Source organism: Panthera onca, chromosome D2, assembly GCF_046562875.1.
Source record: "Panthera onca isolate mPanOnc1 chromosome D2, mPanOnc1 haplotype 2, whole genome shotgun sequence".
In the NCBI taxonomy this organism is placed as follows: domain Eukaryota; kingdom Metazoa; phylum Chordata; class Mammalia; order Carnivora; family Felidae; genus Panthera; species Panthera onca.
Genome location: NC_138349.1, coordinates 28,993,143 through 29,013,836, shown reverse-complemented (window position 1 = coordinate 29,013,836; position 20,694 = coordinate 28,993,143). Strand labels below are relative to the sequence as shown.

At 35.9% G+C, this 20,694-nt stretch overlaps 1 protein-coding gene across 6 annotated transcripts in view; it reads right to left on the bottom strand.

The window, feature by feature from the left end:
• CHUK (component of inhibitor of nuclear factor kappa B kinase complex) overlaps positions 1-20,694 on the bottom strand; it is a 41,640-nt gene that overhangs the window by 16,970 nt on the left and 3,976 nt on the right. For 5 of the 6 annotated variants that reach the window (XR_009612909.3, XR_009612910.3, XM_060641761.3 and 2 more), the window contains exons 2-14: positions 17,695-17,789; positions 15,530-15,644; positions 14,818-14,887; positions 13,558-13,646; positions 12,288-12,377; positions 12,008-12,132; positions 11,710-11,817; positions 10,997-11,132; positions 6,662-6,856; positions 5,592-5,694; positions 3,263-3,386; positions 2,700-2,851; positions 829-890 (exon numbers count right to left, since the gene is read on the bottom strand). Coding sequence is in view for 4 of the 6 variants with exons in the window: in XM_060641761.3 (XP_060497744.1) it covers positions 829-890; positions 2,700-2,851; positions 3,263-3,386; positions 5,592-5,694; positions 6,662-6,856; positions 10,997-11,132; positions 11,710-11,817; positions 12,008-12,132; positions 12,288-12,377; positions 13,558-13,646; positions 14,818-14,887; positions 15,530-15,644; positions 17,695-17,789 (1,464 nt within the window). In the remaining 2 variants the exon portion in view is untranslated. The remainder of the gene's footprint in view (positions 1-828; positions 891-2,699; positions 2,852-3,262; positions 3,387-5,591; positions 5,695-6,661; positions 6,857-10,996; positions 11,133-11,709; positions 11,818-12,007; positions 12,133-12,287; positions 12,378-13,557; positions 13,647-14,817; positions 14,888-15,529; positions 15,645-17,694; positions 17,790-20,694) is intronic. The other variant, XM_060641764.3, reaches the window with a different exon arrangement.

Sequence of the window (20,694 nt, the reverse complement as noted above, 5' to 3'; positions counted from 1 at the left end):
TTTTTATCTTTCGGATTCTGGTGCTTAATCTTTCATGCAAGGACAGACTTAATAGCTATGTCTCTCTTTTCTCTCCCAACAACAGTAAACTGCTAGTATTTGCTTTCTCCCCCGAGAAGCAAAAAGATAGATGTGTCACTAACAAGACAGAGGGAAAATGGCCATCAAAACCACTGCATCTCAGTTCTATGATTTTTCATTGCCTCTTGTTCCTGACTGCCTTGAAAAAGAATGCAGAAATATAAAGACACTGGATTTCCTACCCAAGGATATCTACTGCCTTACCCATGTCCTTGGGGTAAGTACTGGCATCCAGGAGAGTAACAATTTAGTGGGACCATGGACAGATGTAACCAGTAAGGAAGGAATATGCCACCTAGAGAATGACCTATAACTAGCATGACCATATATATAATTTATTGTTCAAACAAGCATAATTTTGAGAGTGAAAGGGAGTACTATTGCTAATTATGGCAAGGCAGGTATAAACTAGAACGTATAAACCAGGATGTACAGCTACCCTATCTAACTAATCATAAAAATAACAGTGATAACTACCACTTATTATTTACTCCCATGTAATCTGCATAACCCTACTAAAACCCTACTACAAAGGTAAGCACATTAATTGGAAACTGAAGTTTAGTGAGCTTTCAGTTTAATCTCATTTTCCCAAAGCCCCTGTTTTATCAACTATGGTACTTCCCTCTATACACACAGAGCATCTACTAGATTTTTGTCTGATATGCAGGAATAACATGAAAAATACCCTACATATCGAAACCAAAGACAATTTCTAAGAATTACAGAATGAGCTAGTGATTTTACCTCAGCATAGTGGATAGCCTTTTCTTCCATTTCCTTCCATGCTTTTAACATTTTTTCTGAGGCTAAAAAAAAAAAGTCTTAATCGGTTATCTCAGAAATAGCCACAGCTTTAATTACTGACCTACCCACCTCCTTGCCATATCAACATCAAAAATATATAGTTATAGGTTGAACTGTCCCTCAAAAAGATATGCTGAAGTCCTAATTCAGTACCTTGGAATGTGACCTCATTTGGAAATAGGGTCACTGCAGATGCAATTAACTAAATTAAGATGAGTTCATCCTGGAGTAGGGTGGATTAATCCAGTATGACTAGTATCCTTATAAGAAGAGAAGAGACACAGAGGCCCAGACATATGAAGGGAGAGCTCTATTTTGACGACAGAGGGAGAGATTAAAGTGCTACAGCTACAAGCCAAGGGACACCAAGGACTATTGGCGTGAGAAGCTAGAAAGAAGCAAGCAAGGATTTTTCCCTACAACTTGCAGAGGGGATCATGGCCCTGCCAACATCTTGATTTTGGATTTTCAGCCTTTGGAACTGTGACATGGCAAAAATTTCTGTGGTTTTTAGAATTTCTAATTCAAATGGTTTTCTCTTAAAAAAATGAAAAAAATAATACATGAACATGATTTTAAAAAATCAAATACTATAAAACAGAAGACAAAAAGAAAACACTCTCTCCTCCTCCCCTCCACCGTAAGGGATCTTACTATTAATCACTTGTTACACAGACACCTACACTTTACCCTTATAAGAGAGACCATCTATATATACTTTTCTTTCTTTTTTTTCCCCAACTTAAAACATCACTGCCGTTAAAGACCCAAGTGATCTTTTAATATCAGTACACATGTCTATGTCATTCTTTTTTAACAGCTGTACAAGGTATGCCACTGACAAGTCAAAGATAATTTGATGTGGGGTGCCTGGGTGGCTCAGTCAGTTAAGCATCCGACTCTTGATTTCGGCTCAGGTCATGATCTCATGGATGTGAGATCGAGCCCACATTGGGTTCTGTACTGGGTATGGGGCCTTCTTGGGATTCTCTCTCCCTCTCCCTTAGCCTCTCTTCCACTTGCCCTTGCTCTCTCAAAAAGCAAAAAAATAATTTGATGAAATAATTATAGTGTTTTGCCATTCACCAGAATGCCTATTATACACAAATAGAAATAAAACACTAATCATAGAACCAACTCTAGTAGATAAACTTATTACCCAATTGGACACTGTTGATCATTTATTCTAAGACACACATACCTTGCTTAAGACAAGTTTACAAAGAGGATTTATGATAGAAAACAAATAATGGTGGTGACCCCTTCAGCTTATTATTTGAATTTTAGATCTGTTTTTTTACATTTCCTTAATATAACTGAAGAGAGAGAGCCTGGAGTTAAATATTGAAAAACTGGAGGCTGTGTATTTTTTAAAAATGGGACTCCACAGTAGGTGGTTTGAAAGGAAAACAACCCTGGAATTATTTGTGTTATTATTTATAGAAAGGTAAGTAGTTTAAGATTTCCCTGGCTAAGAAGTCATCCCGATACAGACTTTGGATCTATTTTAAAACTGAGGCTTGAAAATCAAAAGTTCTTAAATTGCCTTTGAATTTTTCTGGAGCTAAACGATTTTAGTACAATTACAGTCCAACTGGGGAGGTGGGGGGGCGGAGTAAAGTTGCTAAACTAAAGGTTAAAAGAAAGAGCTACTATTCAGTACAAACACAGTTTATGATGACTTGAGGCGTCCTGTCTCTTCTTCTAACATGAATAGAAGTCAAACAATGGGCTATGAGGCAAGAAGGCAAAATGGGAGATGGCTTCGAGAGACCTGACACTTCTTTCAAACACGTTACCCAAACACTCACATATCCCGTAAGTCATCTGCTCACTGTATCTTTCCAAGTCAAGTTGAATGCTTTTGTGGAAAAACTCCAATTTGGCTTTCAGTTGCTGAGATGCTGAGATCAAAGTGTTCTTCATTTTTGTCAGATTTGCATTATATCTAAGAAGACTTAACCTAAACCGTAGCCAAAAAAAAAAAAAAAAAAAAAAAAAATTGGTATTTCAGAAACACTGGACAAAAACTTAATAGCTTAAATTGCCATAAACCCAAAGTCTAACTTTCTATTATCAATCTATGAAAAATGGTTAATTTCTAGAATCAGCTCTCTAAAGACTCCCTACCTGTGATATTCTAAGATAAAACAATCTTCTTATACTAGGACTGTTCAGGAACTACTCTCAAGCCATTGTGAATGGATGATTTCATACCATTAGAAAGAATTCTTTAAGTTTGTTGAGAATATTACACTCCAGATTAGCCCAATATTTTAGTATTGTGTGAATACTGATTAGTGAAAAAAGCAAGATTAATTCTTGAGCATTAATGCACATGACACTGTACTGATAAACAACAGAATCCGCTTACATTGCTGCTCTTTGTCCCTGAAAGAGCCTGCTGTAGTCTTCTTTTAGCCCAGACACATAATGCACTGCTTCAGCCCATACTTTACGTAGCTGTATAATTGGAAGTTGTATTTTGCTGTCCCGTACTATACGTAAGAAGATGGGAAAAAGAAGATGCTTATCATTCTTTGTGATTTCCTGTCCATGCAAATATCATTCCCAAAGATTCTAGAAATGGATGCTAGAAAGAACCAATTGTTAGTGTTTCATTCAGTTCAATATACATTTATCAGCATCTGCAATACACAGCCCTATTCCAGGTATGAGGGGAAATAAAAATGAGTAAGACATAATCATAAAATTTGCAATTATTCTTTTATCTGTCTTTTTTCTTGCTTCTCTCCAGTCGGAAATACTTTTTTTCTTCATTAATCCAAATTCTTTATTTCTTTCAAGTTCTAAATCAAGTCCCAAGTCCTCTATAATCTGCTATGGTCTTTGCTGCCTCTAAATAATAAATTTCATCTCCTGGACTACCAACCCAGCTTCAGGAAACCAGATACAGTAAACAGCAGTTTAATAAGATATGTTCTCTTCACTGCCAGATTTACAAAATTATTTATTGAGGGTTATCTCTTGCCCTTGGTAAAGGAAATGCTAGTTTCTAACACCATGGCAGATATGTGCTAAGTTCAATGAAATTCCATTTTAACATTATGAAATTCTCCAAGATTGAAAGAGATTCATCCTATACTTTAAGGTGGCAATTACATTCTGTTATTCTTTTCCAATGAAAACATTCAGAGAAAGGACACTACACTATGGTTTATATTGAAAAACCATATTATCTGAAGCAGACTTAAAAAATAATAATAAAGCTATGTACCTGGAAAAATCTGTCTCCCCTAATAACTGATAGTCTGAATTAACCTTTCTTCTATTCCATATGCCCATAATTACTCCTGAGATTCCTACAACAGACAAAAACCCCAAACCAAATAAAAAAAAAAATATATAACCCAAACACTTTAAAGAAAAAGTCTAGGGGAGGGGAGCCTTTTCACACACAAAAAAATCATATACATACTTTAAAAAATAAAGTCTAGGGGTGCCTGGGTGGCTCAGTCAGTTAAGCATCTGACTCTTGGTTTCGGCTCAGTTTATGATCTCAGTTTGTGAGTTCAAGCCCTGTGTTGGGCTTTGCGCTATCTGCTTGGGATTCTCTCTCTCCCCCTCCCCTGCTTGGGTTCTCTCTCTCTCTGAATAAATAAACTTTAAAAACTATATTAAAAAAATAAAGTCTAAAATTTGACACTCCAGTAGCAAGAAGCACACCTAGTGCCCAAATCTTGGTTTCTAATACTCCTCTCCGATTAAAGGAACCAGGGGTCCTTAGAGAAATGGCTGATCCTAGGACTGGGGCAAGAAATATACAAGATGGACCTGGAACATCTCTTGCTGCCAGAAAGGAAGTGCTAATAACTAACTAACTAAGTAAATAAATAAATAAAACAAGGAAAAGTCTGAGAAACTGTCACAGCCCAGAGGAGCCAACTAAATGTAATATGGTACCCTGGATCAGATCCTGGAACAGAAAAAGGACACCACATCAAAACTAAGGAAAGAGGAATAAAGTATGGCCTTAATTAATAATTGGTTGGTTCTTTACTTGTAACAAATGTACCATACAATATAAGATGTTAACAAATGAGGAAACTATATGTGTTGGGAAGGTGAATAACATAAGAACTCTGTACTATCTGTAAATCTAAATTTACAGATTCACTATCTGTAATGTAAATTTAGATTTACTATCTATAAATAGTAAATAGTTTTTACAAAAAGCTACAAAAAGGTAACACAGATGAAAGATTACAGAATTTTAGCCCCATGCCAGTTGTGTTCTTGACTTTACAATACTGTGCTTGATTTTAGTTTTGGGTATACAGAAATTGATCACTTCTTCCAAAGAAAAGAGTAATTCTTATGGGATAAATGAAAACATTTGAACATTAAGCAGTATTCATACAATAAAATGAAATATTTGAATATGTTTAAATGATGAAGAAGCAACTAGAAAGTAGGCTTAATTAATAGTGGAGATTCATTCTTCTGTGACAGCCCTAACCCACAGAAAGTAAGTCTTCTTCCAAATGAGGGTTTTAGAGTGATTTGACATCTACCATTTCACCTTCCAAACTATATAAGTTCATTTTTAACCACACTTAAAAACCTGAAGTATGAAGTACAGAACAGAAACACCAAAAGACCATTTCTACTAACCATATTGAGTCAAAATAATATTATTTCATGTTTAAACCTCACTCAGTAAATGGGCTATACATACTTACCAATGTAATTTACACAGTCAGATAAACTTCTGGAAGCAAATGGTCCTTCATATACAGTCTTACTTTTATCAAACAAATATACCATATAGCTATCACAGCCTCTCTGAAAAAGAAACAATTAAAAAAAAAAATCCTTGAAAATCCTAGGTTCTCTAAGTACTTAAACATCACATTTCCTAATGTGAAATGCAAATGATTAAGGTCAATGTTTACTAGCATACCTTTTACAAATTTAAGATCTAGACTACTATTTAAGAAAAATGACTGTAGTATGGGCTAAGATGAAAAAGAATCACCAGACCCAAAAGTACAAAAGTAAAGTCTAACAACATATATCCACACAATGAATACTAGTCAGTAATCAAAAGGAATGAAGCTCTGATACATGCTAGTACATGGATGAACGTCCAAAACATGATGCTAAGTGAAAGAAGTCAGACACAAGAGACTACAGACTGTATGATTTCATTTATATGAAATGTTCAGAAAAGGCAAATTACAGAGATAGAAAGTAAATTAGCAGTTGCCTGATGTGAACAGAATGGAGATTAAGAGTTAGTGGACATGAAGAATATCACTGGGACGTAAATGTTTTGAAGCTGATTTATAGTAATGGCTGCACAATTACGTACATTTACTAAAAAAAAAAATGTACACATGAAATGGGTAAATTACATGAAATACAGAATTTGCCTCAATAAAGTAAAACGACAAAAAAACAATAAAAGAGTCACGAGCACAATATTTTACCATCCATCTATCCTCTGGCAGGATCTATGAGACTGCTGGTCTAATTTCAAGGTTCTAGGCTTCAAGTACAAAAGAGGGAAAAAAGAGGGGGGGAGAGAACTGGCACCAAAGAGAAAGTCATACAAAGTTCAAAACATATCTTGTTCACCTTGCAAAGCAATAAGAGTAATGAGCAGGATAAAACTAAAGTAAGAATTACAAGGTGTGTACCATCACCTCCCCCAGGGGGATTCCAAGTATGCATCAGAAAAATGCAAGGCATTCAATCCCTCTATGCTAACAGACTTCTTATACTTCTAGGTATATTAGAATTCTCTTACAACTCCATCTAGAACACACTGAGAGGCTGGTTTCCGAGGATCCAGAGAAATTCCCGTCTCCGAAAGAAGCTCTTGAGAACCAGTACTTATTCCAGTTTCGCGCTCAATACGAGACTGCAGTGAGTGAAGACTTTCATCAGGTGGTAACAGAAAAGAAATTATCTTTGCAGAAGTCATATTTAGGATGTGTACTATCTGTATAAATAAGAAAAACAATGATTATTGATCATTTACTACATAAAAGATTCAGTGCTAGATACTAAAGGGAATATGAGCAAAAGGTATTATCTTCGCACTAAACAAGGCTTAATCATTTTCCAAAGTGAGATCTCCTTCAATAATTACAAAATAACATTCTGAAAAATGAAGAGTAGAGTTTACTTTTCTGTAACAGATGTTAGTTCCAAAGAATAAAGCTTAGAAACTATAGGCATGTACAGAATCTAGAAATAAAAGCCCTAATTTAGAAAGGCAATATTTATTTATTCTCAGAAACCTATTATAGATCTGGAAGGAAATACTCCCATTTATGAAGTCCCTAATAGATGCCGACCACAGAGTTAGGTGTTTTCACATGACATCCTGTTGATTAGATCTTCTAATTTCCATTTAGGCAAAGAGAGAAACCAGAGCCCTGAGAAGTCTTTTGAAGACAACATGATTTTAAATTCTCTTCCTTCTACTATCCTCAGATAAGCCATACAAAGTTAATACCTATGTTTCTCCAGTGCCTTACATTGACTCCACAGGATAATGGCCAAATAGAAGATATTAAGAAACACTAAGAGAACTAAAATACAAGTCAAATGTACCAAATAATGTACCAAAATATGTAAAATATGTACCAAATATGTACCAAAATAATGTAAAGTATTGTACAGATTCCAAAGGAGTTTGCTTGGTGTGAGGAAAGGGATGCTTTCTAAAGGAGGCAATTATGAGCTATACTTTGGAAAGGATAGAAAATTAGAACAAGAAAAGATCAAAAGAAGAAAGGTTCTTCTAGGTAGAAAACAAGGTAGGCAGAGGGGTAGAAAGAGATGACCATAACCAAAGAATATAAACAACCCAGTTCAAACGTACCTAAAATGATGCCCCTTATAATAGGAGATAAGGCTACAAGGAGACCAAGGCAGATTCTGAACATCAATGTAAGGGTTTGGACTTTATTCAAGAAGCAAAGAGGAACTATGGAAGGCTTTCTAAATTGAGAATCTGACAAGCTCAGAATTGTTAAAACATCCAAAGGATAAATCTGACAAAATAACTGGATATGTAATTGGAAGAGAAGGAACAGTCAGACAAGCCACCCCACCTAGGTAACTAAAAAGGTGATAGTACAAGAGGCATAGGAAAAGCTATAGGAGATTTAATGGAGCAAATCTGTTCAGTTTTTAATAAATTAAGTCTTGAGTGCCCATGGGACCACCAAGGATAGTTACAGAGCAGTGATTAAACACTACAGAAAAGTCACAACTGAGGAAATAAATTTGGAAGTGATCCATATTCAGTTTATAGTTAAAGTTATACAACTAAAGAAATTACTAAAGAAAAGGAAGAAAAAGTAATATGGAAAAAGAAAAAAATTAGGAGAGAGAGACACTTAGGGTATAGTTACACTTAGGGGCATAAAAGAGGAGGCAAAGAAGGAATAATTAAATACTTCTGTTTTACCATTACCTTCAGTGGCAAGTTCAGTATATTTTTTTCAACTTTCCTATATATTTAGAATATTTCATAATATACAGTTAGAAAACCATGCAATCAGACTCTCTGAATTTTTTAAAAGAAAGAAGTATTCCAGTAACTGTTTTGATTTCTTTTCTTTTTTTAAGTGAAAACCAAACACACATCATTCCTTCTTTGAATAATGTAACACCTTAGAAAATGTTCTACAATAGCAAACTATTTTTGCAGTACATGCTTCTATGTTCATGGTATTCCCCTGCCTATCTTTCCCCCTGTTAATTCTCCTCTTATCTTTTTTTTTTTTCTTTTGAGAGAGAATGCACAAGGTGGGTAAGGGGCAGAGGGTGAGAGAGAGAATCTCAAGCAGGCTCCATGCCCAGCATGGAGCCCAATGTGGGGCTTGATCCCTCGACCCCAGGATCATGACCTAAGCTGAAATCAAGAGCCAGGTGTTCAACTGACTGAGCCATCCAGGCACCCCAATTAACCCTTACTTATCTTTCAAAATTCAGTCCTATTATCATGTCTAGGAAGTATCTCTGAATTAATTAATAGTATCCTACACATTACACATACCTTATCCTGTACAACCTCACAATAGTGAGCCTTTGAATAAGATATTACTGTACCTGGGCTATAAATAAAATACAATAAATAAATATTTGCCCAGATTCACAGATAGGAAAATAGTGGTTCTACAGACTGAAGTCTACAGACCAGAAGACATACAAAGAGGACTCTTTCCCTATGCTCTGTAACAAGCAGATGCTCGCTCACAGACTCCACAGAGTGGAAATGATGCTATGATTACCATGACAAATCTGAAAAAATCTGGGATAAAAGATAAAAATTTTCAGGGGCAACAAAGAACTAAAAGGTGTTATCAAATCCTGCTGGGCTAACACACTGAGGAATCATTCACTCCTTGGCACAATAAAAGAAAGCCAAATCAAGAAGGCAGGTAACTTTTCAGTGTTAGCCAAGAATGACATCGACAGAGCCCCAAGTTCCTATTTAATAAAGTATGCCAAGATTACAGTAAAACCTTACACATTATAATTTCTCATTTCAATTTTTCAAAAAATAAAATTTAGCCCCATGCCCAACTGGCCTCCTTCCACCTGCAGGACGGCCTTGATCGCTCACAGCCAAGCCCTCACCACAGATTCTGCCCCTTCATGTTTCCAATTTTAGAAACCCTATCTACTACTACTCAATCAAATAGCTATGGAAAGACTGCATATGAGAATCGTTTCTGGGTATACAGCATAATAGAGCCTCTCATTCCTATCAATGAATATTTACTGAGAATCTGGTACATGCCCTGCTTTGTACAGAACGCTGGGGTAGAGTGGTAGTAGGGTGAGCAAGTGTTAATAAAAGTAGTAAGAACCATCCCAGCATTAAAGAAGATAACCTATATGGAGAGACATGAGTGGAAGATGGGAAACAATTAGAAAATATAGTAAATATGATTATATGACAAACTATGTGACAGAGATCAATCAGAGAAAAGGAGAGTCGAGTATGTGCCAGTGTAGCTGAGGAGATACAGAGACAGAGATCATTCTGGGCAGAGGACAGCATTTATCAGAGCACAAAAATGGATAATGTGCTTCATGGCATAAGGAGCAGTGACAAGTGAAGTAAAGGGTAAGAGAAGCAGGTCTGGGGCAAGCACTTGGTTGGATGGAATTGCATGAGCAAAGCTCCAAAAGCCAGGGAGATCAGTTTAGACTTGACTTGGCAGGCAAGAAGAAGAAATATGTTGGATTCTTAGACAGGAGAATAAAAAAGCATTTTCAGAAGATGAGATGGGAAGTTCATGCTGCATGAATTGTAGGATGGGGAGGAGGTATAGAGGCATGAAAGCCAGACAGGACATTTCCTCACCAAACCAAATCCCATAACATTATACCTAAATGAACGCGATCCAATGGCACCAATACGAGGAAGGGGAAAATCCAAAAGATGTTTTTTAAGAGTAATCAACAAAGACCACTTAGAAGTAAAACTTAGGGGTGCCTGGGTGGCTCAGTCAGTTAAGCGTCTGACTTTGGCTCAGGTCATGATCTCACGGTTTGGGAGTTCAAGCCCCGCGTCAGCTGTGCTGACAGCTCAAAGCCTGGAGCCTGTTTCAGATTCTGTGTCTCCATCGCTCTCTGCCCCTCCCCCACTTGTGCTCTGTCTCTAAGTCTCTGTCAAAAATAAATAAACATTAAAAAAAAAAAAAAAAAAAGAAGTAAAACTGAGAAGGGGCGCCTGGGTGGCTCAGTCGGTTAAGCGTCCGACTCTTGATTTCAGCTCAGGTCATGATCTCACAGTTCCTGAGTTTGACCTCCATGTTGGGCTCTGCACTGGCAACATGCAGCCTGCTTAGGATTCTCTCTTTCCCTCTCTCTCTGTCCCTCCCCCGCTCATGTTCTCTTGCTCTTTCTCTCTCTAAAATAAATAAACATTTTTTTAAAAAAAGAAGTAAAACTGAGAAGGCTTACTAAAGAAATAAAAGCAGATCAGCTCTAAGGATATCATTTTCTTTTCAAATAAGCATCAGGAAAAAATTACCAAAATATATTTATGCTTATTTCCAGATAAATTTGTTAACTTCAATGCAAGTCTTATGAAGTAGACCACATTCAAACTAACCTTCAAATTCAGAATGTGATCCATTAATAGAAAACATCTTGGCTGCTTCAAAGTGAGATCAACAGGTCCTCCTCTTTGCTGAGGATCCCAATTCAGCATCAACTGAAGCCAGTTTTCCATGGGCTCTACTATTAAACTAGAAAGTATACAAAAAATAGGGTGAAAATCTTTATGTTCCAATTTTCCTTTAGTATTCTAAAAAAAGTAATTTTATAGGTTTCCCATGTCCTTTCTCGTGACTCATCTGTGCCATTTTGTATCTTACTTTCAAGTAATTCATGAAATGACAAACTTTTTTTTCCATAAAAAACAACCCCAAACCTACATATGTAAGTACTAGCAACTTCACTAGATGAGCCCAGTTCAATTTTCCAAGGAACCCATTTACTTCAGTATCCCAAAAGTCTTCTTAAAGCAGGAGTTCTTATTTCCACTAGACCTGTGCCGTCCAATATGGTACCCTCTAGTCACAAGTGGCTATTTGCACTTATACTTATGTTAATTAAAATGAAACAAAATTTAAAATTAAGTTCTTCTATCACACTACAACCTTTCAAGTGCTCTATAGCCTCATTTGGCTATCACGGATATAAAACTTTCATCATCACAGAAGGTTCTACTACATAATACTACTTGAAACAGACAACAACTCAACTGTTCTTTTATAACCCAAAGAACCAAGAGGTGAACTTCCTCAACTACAATATACTTACCTACAAAGGCTATTTGGTTGAGGTAAATGGCTACTAAACCGAACTTCTCCTGTCATCTCTTCACATGCAAATATACACTTTGGATCCTTCTTCTTAATCTTCTCATGCCTACAATACAAGTTACCTCATTGACAACCCGATTCTCACAAACATTCTAAGATTTTTTGCCATGTAGTTTTATTCAATTATGTATTTAAAAGGTAATTACACCATATAAAGAGGGATGGAAGAAAAAAAAGCATGTAACTTAAAATTTCCATTCCCATTAAGCACACCAAAGTTCTCTCCCATTTCTTACCAGGTAAATGGCTGCAGATGATGCAAAAAGGGCCTATATCCAGCAATACATTCAAACACCATGGTCCCAAAGCTCCAGTAATCAACAGTAGCTGTATAAGGCTTGTTCTCAAAGAGCTCTGGGGCCTTAAAAAGGAAAAAAAAAAAAAAAAAAAAAAGCTTTAAGTGTCAATACTATAAGAGAAAAGCTACTTTATTTTTGACCTACTATATTCATGACCTTCAGAAATAAGAACATGAATCCTGTACACTTAAATTCAAAGAAACAATACATGTCTCACCAGATATTGCAGTGTTCCCACAAAAGACGTACACAGACTTCCTTGATCAACATCTTTGGCATATCCCAGATCAATTATTTTATGCATAATCTGCAATATAATAAGTATTAAATGACTGAGAAATTTGAAAGGGAAAGGCAACAGTGTCCTTATAAGGCTCTGGAGTGGGTGGTGAGAAAGAGCTTGGGCTCTGGAATATGACAAACATATTTCAAGCCTGAGCTCCACCACTTATGTGATCTTGATCAAGTTACTTAACTTCTCTCATTGTATTTAGTTTCCCAAATAATGGTATTACTAACAATCCTTACTTCACCAGAATTGTTATTAGGATTCAATGAAATAATAAAAAAAAGAACTTAACACAGTGCCTGATACATGGTAAAAATTAAGTATAGACTGGCTATTAATTTTTATTTTGGTATATTCAAAATAAACTTGATCCATTAACCCACAAGGCAAAGGTAAGGATGACTTCCAAACTTGAAAAAGCATCATACCACTGAATGAGTAAAGACCTATCTAACGTCCAGAGTATCCTGAAGTCTTTAGATACAAAGAAAGCAGAAATGGTTGGTTGCCAAGCATACACGAAAGGCTCCTAAAAGAAGAAGCACCAGTAAGATTTCATCACCTCCAACTGACCACCACGTATCATTCACTAAAGACCACACAATCCAATTCAAGGTTCAGACTCTTGGCTTTACATCTTTATTAGTATGGAACCTGGGTGCTAGCTGCAAAAAAACTATTCAAATTATTCTGATAAATACAAGTATTCCAGAAGTCAATTCACAATTTCTGGGTCTTCTCATGATGACCCACTTAAGAATCTGAAAAATCAAGGTTTTGAATTTTACTTAAATATAGAACTTAGGACTTTTGGGGGAGGAGAATGAATTTATTCTTTCTTAAGTAAGAAATGCAGTTAAGTAAACATATTTTCCCCCTTAAAGTAAATCTAGGATGTATGTGTGGGTGATGGATGTTCTATGTAAGGGATTAACAAATTATTTTTACTCACTATCTATTATCTCTACTAGATACTCTGTTAGAAAACAGAAGTGAGCAAGATAGGTGTTCTGTCTCTAATGAAGCCCCTGTGTTAGCAGAGGAGACAAACAACTAAACACAAAACCACAGTTCAGTGTTGTAAGGCCTGGGATAGAAAAAGTATAAAATGCTGTGGAGGGGCACAAACTTCAAACGCTAATTACACCAAGGAGACTGTATTCAAATGGCATGTAATATTTCTTCAGGTTTTACCTACCTTTCCACCAACATCCTGAAGAACTATGTTTTCAGGTTTTAGATCACGATGTATGATTTTGTTTTCATGCAAATATCGGATCCCAGACCCTAAATAAAATTTAAAATGTATTTTGAGGTAACAGAAACACTGAATTAAAAATAAATTCATCTCAGGAAGCCTGGGTGGCTCAGTCGGTTAAGTGTCCAACTCTTGATTTCAGTCAGGTCATGATCTCACAGTCATGAGATGGAGCCCCGCCTTGGGCTCCATGTTGGGTGTGGAGCCTGCTTAAGATTCTCTCTCCCCCTCCCTCTCCATCTGCCTCTTCCCTACTCACGAGCTCTCTCTCTCTCTCTCTCTCAATAAATAAATAAATAAATAAATAAACAAACTCACATTTTGTACAGATCTGCTCTGACAATCAAACTTTTTGAAGTTTTTTTTTTTCTTTTTATTTAAGTAATCTCTACATCCAACATAGGGCTCAAATTCATGACTCTGAGATCAAGAGTCATACGTTCCTCTGACTGAGCCAGCCAGGCACCCATCTGATGCTCAAATTTACACAGACCATCATAACTATATGATTAATGATATTATAGCAGTTAAGATTCTCTCCGCAGAAAATCCAAGAACATTAAACAATACTGCAGAATTATATATATGTTCCTTTATGAGAATGAACATTAAAAAATGGAACAAGGAATTGAGAAAATCCTTATTGATCAATTGAGAAAATCCCTCTAGTTTTCCTTCCCACCTAAATCACCCTCTTCAACTAGACTTGGTCTTCATGACCTAGGAAAAGAGGCAAAATCAAAATATACAGGGAAACATATCCTTGGCTTCTGAACTTCTTCCATGGGCCTAAGTGCAGATAATTTTAGGGATTTTTCAGGAGTAATTCTGATTAAAAAGAGATTTCATCCTAAGAGTTGACTTGAAAACCTATGACCATGAGATGCAATGCCACTGGTAAATAAAATTACTATGTTAAGCACACAGGAAGGGAGAGTAAAATTGAATAAGGTCATTTCACACTATTTTTTTTTATCTGTAATTGGAACATCTATTTGTCAAAAATGGACTCCTAGCATAAAACAAAAAATTAAATATCCTAGTTTTAGTATCAGCTGCAACAGTTAAATTTTTCTTTCTTATAGATGGTAAAAATGTAGGCTTTGTGCAGTACATAAAAGATTCTCCTTAATTCTCAATATGTAGAAACTTTTATAAACCAAATTAAATTATGATGGTATTTTCAAACTGATTACATACCTATATCACTCAGTAAAGAAAGTATCTGGCTTTCTTTAAGCCCACAGCAATTTTCTGGTTTGTTGAGTAGCTGAAGAAAAAAAAAAAAGAAGTCTAAAAGTGTATAATGTCAATATAGCTTGTCTGTAGTAGCAATACATTAATCACTATACTTTAATAGAATATTCAAATAAGAAGTTATAATTAAGAAAATATAAGAGGGGGAAAATTACGAAAACCATACTGAGGACTTTATGTTAAGACTTACATAAATAAAGATAAAGGAGGAAAGTCTCTGAAACTGAAAAAGGCTGGACAAAACCTCACATATATAAAAGTAGCCATAGGGCATATTTAAAATGAGATGAGAAAGATGTGCAATAGAAAAAACAACTTGTTTGTTTGTTTTTGAAAACAACTTCTTTATAAACACCTTAGACATTGATATTTTGGTCTAACACCATCAATCCAGTCCCATCCTGCAAACACCACCACCTACAAAAAGACACAAATGTTCCCAGTAAAGGGCCATACAGTAAATACTTTAGGCTTTACAGGCCACACGGTCTCTGTCACAACTGCTCAACTCTGATGGTATAGTAAGAAAGCAGCCATAGTACAGGTAACAGGCCACAGTTTACTGACCTTATTCTAGATTATCATATTAAATATGATTCAAACATTGCTAAGGTTCATGATTTACTAACTCATCATCTTAAAACATCCACACTACCTTCCGGAGATCTCCGCCAGAACAGTATTCCATTGCTAGAAGAGGAACATCATTAATTAAAAAATTCAACTCCTCAGGTACATCACAGGCCTTTACAACGTTGGCATGGTTCAACCTAACAAGAAGGAGAAAATATTATAATTAAAAAATTGTTTCCAATGAAAAGGGATTGGATTTGAAATGGTTGTTAATTGGGGGGCAGTGAGGGGAAGAAAGGCTGGCATTATTTATAATAAATAATGCCATTACCCACTTTACATATATTAACTCATTTACTTATCAAAATAATCCTACTATAGGTAGATTTATTAATAGTCTCATCACACAGGAGAAAACTGAAGCACAAACTGGCTAAGTAATATAGGATCACACAGAAAGGAGGTGGTCAAGTAAGGATTCGAATCTGGTAGTATGGCTCCAAAGCCTGTATCATACTGGTTCTCTCATAATCACTTACAATGTCACGCTGGGGTGGTATATTAAAATTATGGCATGTTTCCTTCTAGTTTCAATCTGTACATAAACACATTTTAAAATAAATGTTAAATCTCACTATATACTGTTTTCTAACACCTTTTTTTTAACTTAACAATATATCATCCCAGGTATTATCAGCATCATCAGCATCATCATCATGCAATGGATCTCAAAACTGGAATACATTACCAGCTCCTAGGGACCTAGGGAAACAGACTCTCCATGTGTAGAGCCTGAGAATTTATATTGTTAGCAAAGTTTCCTGGTCATTCTGCCAGATAGCCAAGTTTGAGTGCCATTTAAGTGAACTGAGAAAAGACACTGGAGTCAGAAAGTACTTATTTCAAATCTAGACTTCATTAGCTACCAGTTGTATGACTCGATGAGCTTCAACCTCCTCATCTATAAAATCAGGATAATACCTAAACACACAGGGTATCTGTTACAAATGGAAGGATTATTTGTAAAGCGCTTAACACACTACTTGTGCAGGTTTTAAAACATGCCCACTTCTTCCTTTAAGAGCTTAATTCTTCTCCTTCCCTTGAGTGTAGGCTGTATGTACTTGGTGACTCATTTCTAACAAACAGAATGTTGTAGAAAAGATATTACTTCTGAGGAAAGATCATAAAAGATGTCTGCTTTCACCTTGCTCTCTCTCTCAGATCACTCACTTTGGGGAAAACTAGCTGCCATGTCATGAAAATATCCAAGCTTCACTACACAGAGCCCATGTGACGAGCAACTGATACCTCTAGTCAACAGCTGTATAAATTAGCTTGGAAGTGGACACTCCAGCCCCACTCAAGCCTTTGGATGACTGCAGCTCCAGTCAACATTTTGGGATTTTTCAGAAGGGATGTTCTGAGTCAGAACCACTAAGCTAAGTCACTCACAAATTCCTAAACTACAGAAACTGTGAGACACTAAATGTTTGTCTTTTTTTTTTTTTTTTTAATTTATTTAAGTAATCTCTACATCCAATGTGGGGCTTGAACTCATGACCCCAATATCACGAGTCACAGGCTCTTCCAACGGAGCCAGTCAGGCACCCCTAAAGGTCTGTCATTTTTTTTTTTACTTTTAATGTGCCTCGATTTGTATTAAAAAAATTTTTTTTAATGCTTATTTTTGAAAGAGGGATACAGAGAGAGAGACAGAGTGCAAGCAGGGGAGTGGCAGAAAGAGACGGAGACACAGAATCTGAAGTACGCTCCAGGCTCTGAGCTGTCAGCACAGAGCCTGATGTGGGGCTCAAACGCATGAACCACGAGATCATGACTAACTGAACCACCCAGGCACCCCAATGTTTGTCATTTTAAGCCACTAAGTTTTGGGGTAGTTGTGTACAAAGCAATAGATACACTAGTCAACAAAAGTAAAGAGAGTAGTGATTATATTTAACTAGAAAGTATAATAGATGAACACTGCCCAATATTCAAAAGAAAAAGATTCTGCTCTCAGAGAACGGAGTCTGATAATATCTAGCTGACTTTTAAAACTAAACCTACTTAATCATAATGTGATGTTATTATTTGAAATAGAACATATATATTTGATAAGAAAAAAAAAAAAAAAATATGTTCCCAAAAAGATCCTGAGAAGAATGTATTTCTACCCTCGTTCCCTATGGTGACATCTGGCTAAGCTGCAGAACTAGGGAAATATAAGTCATCAAATACACTTACTTCTTCATGATCTGGATTTCATGGCACCACCGTTCTCTGTTTTTGGTACTTAGTTCTACACGACATGACTTAATTGCTATTTTGACATCAAGTTCCTGCCAAAATAGAAAATCAACATAGAAAAATATATTAATTAGGTTCTTGTGCAGATTTGCTTGTCATCAAAGACATGCCAATCTGGGGAAACAAAACTCTTTAGCTTTACTAATTAAACAGATTTATCCAAGGCGCTCTTGAGCCATGCTTTTGCTAGGTAAACACTGAGTCGATTAAACCAATGCTTTAAAACTGACCTTCACCTCAGCCTCCATAATATGAAAATCCACAGCAAACATCATACTCAATAGGAAAAAACTGAGAGCTTTTCCTCTAAGGTCAGGAACAAGACAAGGATGTCCATTCCCACCACTTTTATTCAACACAGTCCTAGCCATAGTAATCAGACCACAAAAAGAAATAAAAGGCATCCAAATTAGCAAGGAAGAAGTATAACTTTTACTATTTGCAGACGACATGATACTATATACAGGAAACCCTAAAGATGCCACAAAAAAAACCTACCATAACTAATAAATGAATTCAGTAAAGTCACAGGATATAAAATCAATATTCAGAAATCTGTTGCATCTCCATACACTAATAATGAAGCAGCAGAAAGAGAAATTAAGAAAACAATCACGTTTAGGGGCACCTGGGTAGCTCAGACGGTTAAGCGTCCGACTTTAGCTCAGGTCATGATCTCATGGTTCATGGGTTTGAGCCCCAAATTGGGCTCTGTGCTGACAGCTCAGAGCCTAGAGCCTGCTTCAGATTCTGTGTCTCCCTCTCTCTCTGTCCCTCCCCCACTCGTGCTCTACCTCTCTCTCAAAAATAAAAACATTAAAAAAAATTTTTTTAGAAAGAAAACAATCCCGTTTACAAATGCACCAAAAATAATAAAATACCTAGGAATAAACTTAACCAAAGAGGTGAAAGACCTGTACTCTGAAAACTATAAAACATTGATGAAAGAAATTAAAGACAACACAAAGAAATCAAAAGTCATTCCATGCCCATGCACTGGAAGAACAAATATTGTTAAATTGTCTATACTACACAAAGAAATCTACAGACTTAATGCAATCCCTATCAAAATACCAACAGCATTTTCATAGAACTAGAACAAATAATCCTAAAACTTGTATGGAACCACAAAAGACTTTGAATAGTCAAAGCAATCTTGAAAAATGAAAATAAAATTGGAGGTATCATGATTTCAGATTTCAAGTTATATTCAAAGCTGCAGTAACCAAAACAGAATGGTATTGGCACAAAAATAGATACATGGATACATACATAGATCAATGGAACAAGATCCCAGAAATAAACCCACGATTATATGCTCAATTAATCTACGACAAAGGAGGCAAGAATATGCATTGGGAAAAAGATAGTCTCTTCAACAATGGTGTTAGGAAAACTGGGCAGTTACAAAAGAATGAAACTGGACCACTTTCTTACACCATAAACAAAAATAAATTCAAAATGGATTAGACATAAATGTGAGACCTGAAACCATAAAAATCCTGAAAAAGAACACAGGCAGTACTTTCTCTGACATCAGCCACAGAAACATTTTTCTTGATGTCTCCCGAGGAAAGGGAAATCAAAGAAAAAACTATTAGGACTGTATCAAAATTAAAAGCTTCTGCACAGCAAAGGAAACAACAAAACTAAAAGGTAACCTATTGAATGGGAGAAGATATTTGTAAGTGACATATCTGATAAATGGTTAGTATCCAAAACATGTAAAAACTGATATACTTGAACACACAAAAGACAAATAATCCAATTAAAAAATAAGCAGAGGAGGAGCCCCCCCCCCAAAAAAAAATAAGCAGAAGACATGATTAGACAGTTCCCCAAAGAAGACACACAGATGGCCAATAGATATGTGAAAAGGTGCTCAACATCACTCATCATCAGGGAAATGCAAATCAAAACTACAATGAGATATCATCTCACACCTGTCAGGATGGCTAAAATAAAAAACACAAGAAACAACAAGTATTGGCAAGGAGATGAAGAAAAACCCCGTGCACTGTTGGTGGTAATGCAAACTCGTGCAACCACTGTGGAAAATAGTATAGAGGTACCTCAAAAAGTCAACAGAACTACCCTACGAAGAAGTAATTCCACTACTGGGTATTTACCCCAAAAATACAAAAACACTAATTCAAAGGGATACAGGCACCCCTATGTTTACTACAGCATTATTTACAATAGCCAAATTATGGAAGCAGCTCATATGTCCATCAATAGGTAAATGGATAAGGAAGATGTGGTATACAATGGAATATTAGTCATAAAAAAAGGAATGAAATCTGGCCATTTTCAACAACATGGATGGAGCTAGAGAATATAATGCTAAATGAAATGTCAGTCAGAGAAAGGCACATACCATATGATTTCACTCCTATATGGAATTTAAGAAACAAAACAAGCAAAGAAAGACAAACCAAGAAACATACTCTCAACTATAGAGAACAAATTCATGGTTACTAGAAGGGGAGGTGGGTGGAGGGATGGGTGGAATAGATGATGGGGATTAAAGAGTACACATCATAATAAGCACTGAATAATGTACAGAATTGTTGAATCACTATAATGTACACCTGAAACTAACATAACACTGTATGTTAACTATACTGAAATTAAAATTAAAAACATAATAAAAAATTTTTTTAAAAATACAGGAGAGAAAATCCTAACAGGTCAAATGCCCAAGAATATCAGACAGACATATACATTTTTTCTCTCAGAGGAAAAAAAAGAAAAGTCCTCTTGTATTAACATATTTAGAGTTGAAGATTTTAATAAGAATTAAATGAACACTTCTTTATAGAGTGAACTCAAACCTCTTTCACTTTTTTCAGCGATTTAAGAAAAAGTCACACCTGTCACCAAGGTACTTAGGGAACTAACAATTTTTGTTTAGAAATACTCAGAAAAGTTACAAGT